Source organism: Pelobates fuscus, chromosome 9, assembly GCF_036172605.1.
Source record: "Pelobates fuscus isolate aPelFus1 chromosome 9, aPelFus1.pri, whole genome shotgun sequence".
Lineage (NCBI taxonomy): Eukaryota > Metazoa > Chordata > Amphibia > Anura > Pelobatidae > Pelobates > Pelobates fuscus.
The window spans coordinates 21471084-21478290 of NC_086325.1; the positions used below are offsets into that span (position 1 = coordinate 21471084).

At 54.5% G+C, this 7207-nt stretch overlaps 1 protein-coding gene across 1 annotated transcript in view; it reads right to left on the reverse strand.

Moving 5' to 3' along the window:
* The window catches only part of LOC134573606 (class I histocompatibility antigen, F10 alpha chain-like), a 57719-nt gene extending 52968 nt beyond the window's left edge, over positions 1-4751 (reverse strand). Inside the window, exon 1 of the mRNA XM_063433391.1 lies at positions 4694-4751. Coding sequence (XP_063289461.1) covers positions 4694-4751 — 58 coding nt within the window. The remainder of the gene's footprint in view (positions 1-4693) is intronic.
* Positions 4752-7207: the final 2456 nt, after the last annotated feature.

Below are 7207 nucleotides of genomic sequence, written 5' to 3' on the forward strand. Positions count from 1 at the left end.
AAAACGTACCCCATCCCCCCTGGAGTACCCAGGGAGCTTGCCTCCCAGTCCGTTGTGTCTCACTGTTCCACCGCCCCCACATCTGCTAAAATACCGCCATCAATGTTTTTTTTTTGGTTTTTTTATTAATTCGTCCTCGCCACCGAGACCGGGTAGCTAGTTTGTCTCCAATGTAACCGAGGAACCATCTCGGACCGCACCACCACCACCTGTGGCCAGCTCCCATAGCCAGTCCACCTCCCTCTGTCTCCACCTGTTCAATTCCTTTTCCGGGACCATGCCGATATCCTTCCCGCCCTTGCGGATTACCAGAATGTCCTAGACAGTACCCCTAGTTACCTTCCGGAAAATTTCCTCCCCTATTGCCTTGCCACCAAAACCCCCAAAAACCAAAACCACTCCAGCTCCACCAATTCCAAAGGAAAGCCCAGTTGCGCTTGACCCGAACCGCGGGTCCCTTCTGCGCCCCTTAGATGTAAGAGTGGCCCACCAACCATGTCACCAAACCTGAAATGAAAGCAGCATAGCCCCAAACACAAACCCATACGTCCGTAGCCATTAAACCAAATAGATCGGCCGTAAACAGGACTTAAACCGTACTGACTCCCACTTGCCTAAACGTTTCCCCAGGTCCTCACGTAAAACCAGGCGGAACGCCTCTGTCGCCGCCATTATCCGGGAAGCTTGGGCCCCAAAGTGCCCGGGATCCAAACCCAACATTGTCAAGCCCCTCCGAACAAACCCCTGCGGGAATTGAATCGTGACCGCGCCGATCCGTCCCCTTTTACCAGTAAGCCACCCGGGATGTCCGGGCAAAGCTCCAAGTAACATGATGCGCTTGACGCCGGGCGTACCCCTGACCCCGGCAAGGAATATAGCTTTACCAAACCTCCTTTACCAGACACATCCGTTCTTGTACAACCCCACCGAATCATTACCTTAATCGACTGAGGTTCAACAACCGAGTGTAGAACCCCCCCCAACACCCGCCTGAAAGGCACTCACCAGCTCCCCAATCCTAATTGCTCCAAGCCCCCGAGAAGGCCACCGCAAACAAACTCACCTCAAAAGTAGAGTGATACACCACCAGGCGTTGCGTTACCCAAGGAAACCAGCCGCCCGGCACCAACATATTTCATACCTCTCCGTAAGACCCGCAATGCCTGACGGACGTGTCAACATTCCGTCACTTCCTCCCAATCGGTCAGTTTGAACCCTAACGCCAATGCCGCCATGCTCCTGTCCCTTGCCGATGGAGCTAACGCTGAAAGAACAAGTGGCTTAGGAACCACAGCAAGGTATCCCTTCACCCCTCCTTTGACTGGGACCCCCCAGTGAAACCAACCGCCTCGTCCCATATATCCCAAACCTCCACATAGGCAGTCCCTGTGCCCGGTGCCATAGGATTCCGTATCAATCCTCCAAGCATGGCGTCTCGAGCTGCCACATTTCCTCCAGACCGGGCTGTCCCTCCTCCCGCGCCCCCTGGGGCCGCCATTCGCAGCTTGTCCCCTTGTGCGCGAGCCAAGTAACCAGCCCTTACCTTCCGCCAACCAGGCACGTGGCGTGCCTGCACCCGATATTAAACGACCTGCACAATAATACGAATCGCCGCCATTAGCGTACCTCCTGTACCGAGGACCCGGCTGGATGGTAAACCGCATGAACCCCGCCGTATTGTCTGTGAATTACGACTTTTTGTCCCTTAATCCTTCACCTTTTAGAGCCACGGCCACCCCCAATGGAAATAACTCAAAAGATGCCAACTTCGAATTAGAGGACTTACCTTTCATGCCTCCTGCCACCGTTCCGCGCACCACCTGCCTTCCAGGTATGCCCCGCAATCTATGTTCCCAGAGGCATCCGTGAACAACTCGATACCACCCGCAATGGCTCCACCAGTAGCCTTCGCCATGAAACGGCTACAGACCCATTCCACGCGACTACCTGACATGCAAACTTGAAACTGCCTTATGAACAACTGCGATTTCTCAGCGTGACCTTCTTGGACCTGTGAACCTTCACCCTAATTCCCGAAGTGCAGTCAACTGATCCCCAGGCAATTGACCCTCTCCTACCACCGAAACAATTTCCAGCCTAAGCTAGGACGCGCGGTAGGATTCCCGCGACCGTAAGGTATGTCCACAAAGGCCCGGCCCAGCCGAGCCCACACAGCAAGCTATCTTACAGATAATGTACTAAGGAACCCCTTCCTGATTCCTCTTTCACCACCCACTCCCAGACGGAACCAACTACCCAAAGTAGGAACATGAAATGGAACCGCCCCTTGGCAAGCAGAGGTCACCAATAGGCACCTGCAAACATGCAACCCAAAAGATGGAAGGGTCGTCAATAATCGAACACGTCCCGCTCCCCCGAACCAACTCGACGGCAAGGCCGAATGATGCCAAAGATACAGAACAGGTCCGTGTCGATGTCCTCATTTACCGATGCCCCTTTCGGGTGCGATAAGTTTTTTATCAGACTGAATTTGCCTGCTCCTGGGGGCACGCCTGCAGCCCCCGGAAAGAGCAAATTTCCTGCACCATCATTAGGAAACGGGGACCTTACCCCGATTACGCCTACTAGGATACAAAAGCCCTAAGCCAATTCCCAAAGTCTTCAGTATCTTGCGATACTTCCGCCTTTCCCCTCCCCTTCTTTTCCGGCCTCCTTCCTATCATCCCCTTTTAAAATCAAGGAACTCCTTGAGCGGAAGACAGGAACATTTTTTTTTTTTTTTTTACAAAATCCCTTAATCAAATCTTATCCTCCGCCTTCAAGTGCCGGCACGCCATCACCACCGCCCTAACTTCTGCAAACTTGAAACTGCCTTATGAACAACTGCGATTTCTCAGCGTGACCTTCTTGGACCTGTGAACCTTCACCCTAATTCCTGAAGTGCAGTCAACTGATCCCCAGGCAATTGACCTTCTCCTACCACCGAAACAATTTCCAGCCTAAGCTAGGACGCGCGGTAGGATTCCCGCGACCGTAAGGTATGTCCACAAAGGCCCGGCCCAGCCGAGCCCACACAGCAAGCTATCTTACAGATAATGTACTAAGGAACCCCTTCCTGATTCCTCTTTCACCACCCACTCCCAGACGGAACCAACTACCCGAAGTAGGAACATGAAATGGAACCGCCCCTTGGCAAGCAGAGGTCACCAATAGGCACCTGCAAACATGCAACCCAAAAGATGGAAGGGTCGTCAATAATCGAACACGTCCCGCTCCCCCGAACCAACTCGACGGCAAGGCCGAATGATGCCAAAGATACAGAACAGGTCCGTGCCGATGTCCTCATTTACCGATGCCCCTTTCGGGTGCGATAAGTTTTTTATCAGACTGAATTTGCCTACTCCTGGGGGCACGCCTGCAGCCCCCGGAAAGAGCAAATTTCCTGCACCATCATTAGGAAACGGGGACCTTACCCCGATTACGCCTACTAGGATACAAAAGCCCTAAGCCAATTCCCAAAGTCTTCAGTATCTTGCGATACTTCCGCCTTTCCCCTCCCCTTCTTTTCCGGCCTCCTTCCTATCATCCCCTTTTAAAATCAAGGAACTCCTTGAGCGGAAGACAGGAACATTTTTTTTTTTTACAAAATCCCTTAATCAAATCTTATCCTCCGCCTTCAAGTGCCGGCACGCCATCACCACCGCCCTAACTTCTGCCTCCCGACTGCCCTCCGGTGACCCCACCCTTCCGCACCGCGGGGACGGCCCCTTTTTTCCCTGATCATGACTCTAAAAGGATTTTTGCAATTTAAAAAGTGTGGCTCTGGAGTATCTGGTGGACGCAGAGTCCTGTCCGCGCTGGTCCCGCCTCAAGCTCGTAGGAGTAACACTCCTCGACCGCTGGAGACCCCAGGCCATGCCAGGCCCCGGGGATGCCGCCCTTCCGTCCACCTTTTCAGGCCCCGGAGTGTCCAGATGACGCCGACTCCTATTCGCCTGATCCCTCCTCAGGACCGTAGGGGTATTGCTCCGCGACCTGTAAGGAGAAGACAACCTGGGTAGACTGTACCGCTGGGACCCTACCCGTCCTTCCTCCCTACGCTCCTTTTCACTGTTCCAAGCTTCGCACCTCCGCACCGGCCTAACTTCCTTGCTCCTGGCGGCCCTCCGCCGTCCCTGCGCACTGCAGACCGAGGAACCAGATGCACTGCACCGCCTCCTCCCCCGACTGTCCATGGAACTGGACCTCCTTCTCCTCCCCCTGCAGCTGGTCTTGGAACCACTGCGACTGCTGTGTGACGGGCTCCTGACCCTACTCCACTGCCAACCCGCTGACCTCCTTCCGCTGCTGGGCCTGGCGATAACGCTGCGCCGCTCCCTTCTGTAATCCCTCCTATCCGTGTCCCTGCTGCGGTGCCCCCCGTGAGAGCAGCCTGAGGGGCCCATCCTCCTGCCGCAGCAGCTCCTGTCATCCTTGTCCAGTGCAGCACCCCGCGACTCTCCCCTGTCCGCTGGGCCTGGCCCAACGTTGGCCGCTGTGCCTGGCTCTGGGGCACCCTTCCCCCCCTGGCAACCTGAGGGTACCCCTGCCGCTCCCGTCCTGGCCACCTCCCAGGCCGTCTCCGAACTGATCCTGCTGACCGGGCCACCCCTGAGCGGCTGGGGGGCCACCTGTGTGGAGTTGTCACCTGTCCCACCAGTCCCCTGCCCCACAGTGACAAGTATAGACTCACCGGGACGCCTCAGCGAACTGCCTCCTTCCATGTGCTCTTCCGCCATCCCGGCCGCCATTCCTGCCGTGCTGGAGCCATCCTCCCGCGGTATCTTGCCGCCATCTTAAGTGGGGTGCTTGTCGCTGCAGGCCCGCGCTTTGGGCCGTCCTCGCCCGACCGGCGCCGTGTCGAACAGACGGCGCCGGCCGTCCTCAAGCAACCTCCGACCCTCCTGCCTCCTGACTGAGCGCCGACGGGCTCCTCCGACGCCGTGGTGCAGGCGCCATGCCCGGGCTCAAACGCTGGGGCGGCCGTGCTCTTCGCGCCATCCTGCGCTCCGCTGGTGCCGGAGGGGGAACTGCAGCCCCCAGTTGCTCATGCAGCCAGGCCAGCCCACGGTCCTTCACTGCTGCCCTCACTCCAGCCAGGATCTCTTCCAGGGACGCCATGGACCTGCAGAAAATTAACAGGTAAGTGAAGCTCTGATTAAAATGTTCTTCTATGCTGCCTCCATGCTGCCTTCTGCCTGAATACTGCTCTGTACTTCTATGCTGCCTCCATGCTGCTGCCTTCTCCCTCCAGGGCAGGCAGCTTTCACAACTGACAGGTAAGCTTAGGTTCAGTTAAAATGGCCACTTCATATAATGGCTTGTGTAAATATTCCCCTTATGGCTCCGCCCTACCCAGCATGCTAGCTGTCACTAACTTCCTGTGGTTGCTATGCCTACCTCCTGGCTCTGTCAAGGCCTATTCCTCTTAGCTGCGCTGATCCATGGGCTACAATAAACGTGTTTAGAAATCAGTCTGTATAAATAAGATACAGTGTTCTTGTTCTACTTTATAGTTTAGTTGCATAAATTGTTATTAGTAAAATAACCCCAAATTTCTCAGGACAGCCCCACCCCTGGCCACACCCTCACTGACACAAATAATTAAAGTGTCCCTCTTTGTCCATTTTAATTGCTAGGAGGTGTTGGTTAAATTTTATTATTAAACATGGATTCCAGGATAGACAATACTAGTACAGAGAATAGTCCTGCCCAGTACACATGTGCAATTCGTTTCGGTCCGAATATGAATTCCGACGAATTTCGGGCAATTCGGACATTTGGGTACTTCCGAAGTGCCGAAGTTCTGAAGTGCTGAAGTTTCGAAGATGCCGAATTTCCGAAGTGTCGAACTGCCGAAGTGTCGAACTGCCGAAGTGTCGAACTGCCGAAGTGACGAACTGCCGAAGTGTCGAACTGCCGAAGTGTCGAACTGCCGAAGTGCCGAACTGCCGAAGTGTCGAACTGCCGAAGTGTCGAACTGCCGAAGTTCCGAAGTGTCAAAGTGCCGAAGTTCCGAAGCACAGTTTTACCTAAGTACTAATATACTTACCCAGTGAAAGAAGAAAAATGTTACATTGTGTACAATTTTAAATAAAAAGTATACAAACATAGCCAGGATTCAGCTGTAAGCATTTGCAACACTTACAACAATCAAGTAACATACATTCATATAAAATGTAAGTTACTTGGCCAGTCATGTAATGACAGGAATGAAAAAGTAGATAACTCCTTAATTCCCACGGTATTAGGGAGCTATCTACTAAAGGGCTGAAAGACCTAAATTGGTCTTTAAGCCAATTTACTAATACTAAGTAAACATTACTTAGTATTAGTAAATTATGCCCCTACTCGCTATACCACGAGTAGGGGCATGTCTATTAAACAGTGAGCAGCCCTAAAGTAAAACGATGGGGGGAACCTAATGTCCTCCCCCCTGGCCCCCACTCCTGAGCGGTGGGTGGGGGCCCTGAATTATAATAAAGAGGGGGAGCTAATGTCCTCCCCCCTGGCCCCCACCCCTGAGCAGCGGGTGGGGGCCCTAAATACTAAAAAGGGGGGGACCTAAGGTCTTCCCCCCTGGCCCCCACCCCAGAGCGGCGGGTGGGGGTCCTAAATACTAATAAGGGGGGGACCTAATGTCCTCCCCCCTGGCCCCCACCCCTGAGCGGTGGGTGGGGGCCCTAAATAGTAATAGGGGGGAACCTAATGTCCTCCCCCCTGGCCCCCACCCCTGAGCAGTGGGTGGGGGCCCTACAGCAGTGGGTGCCCTAAATCCTAAAAAGCGGCGGGTTCCCTAAATCCTAAAAAGGGGTGGGGGGACCTAATGTCCTCCCCCCTGGCCCCCACCCCTGAGCGGCGGATGGGGGCCCTAAATACTAATAAAGGGGGAGGGACCTAATGTCCTCCCTCTTGGCCCCCACCCCTGAGCGGTGGGTGGGGGCCCTATATACTAATAAAGGGGGGACCTAATGTCCTCCCCCCTGGCCCTCACCCCTGAGCGGTGGGTGGGGGCCCTAAATACCAATAGGGGAGACTTATTGTCCTCCCCCCGGCCCCCACCCTGAGCGGCAGGTGGGGGTCCTAAAAAAAATGCCCCCCCAGGTGGCTTATAAGCCTTGCCCCGCCCTGCAATTAGGCTCAGAGCACTCTGATTGGTGGGTTTAAGCCATCCAATCAGAGTGCTCTGACAGGTAAATGAAGAGAT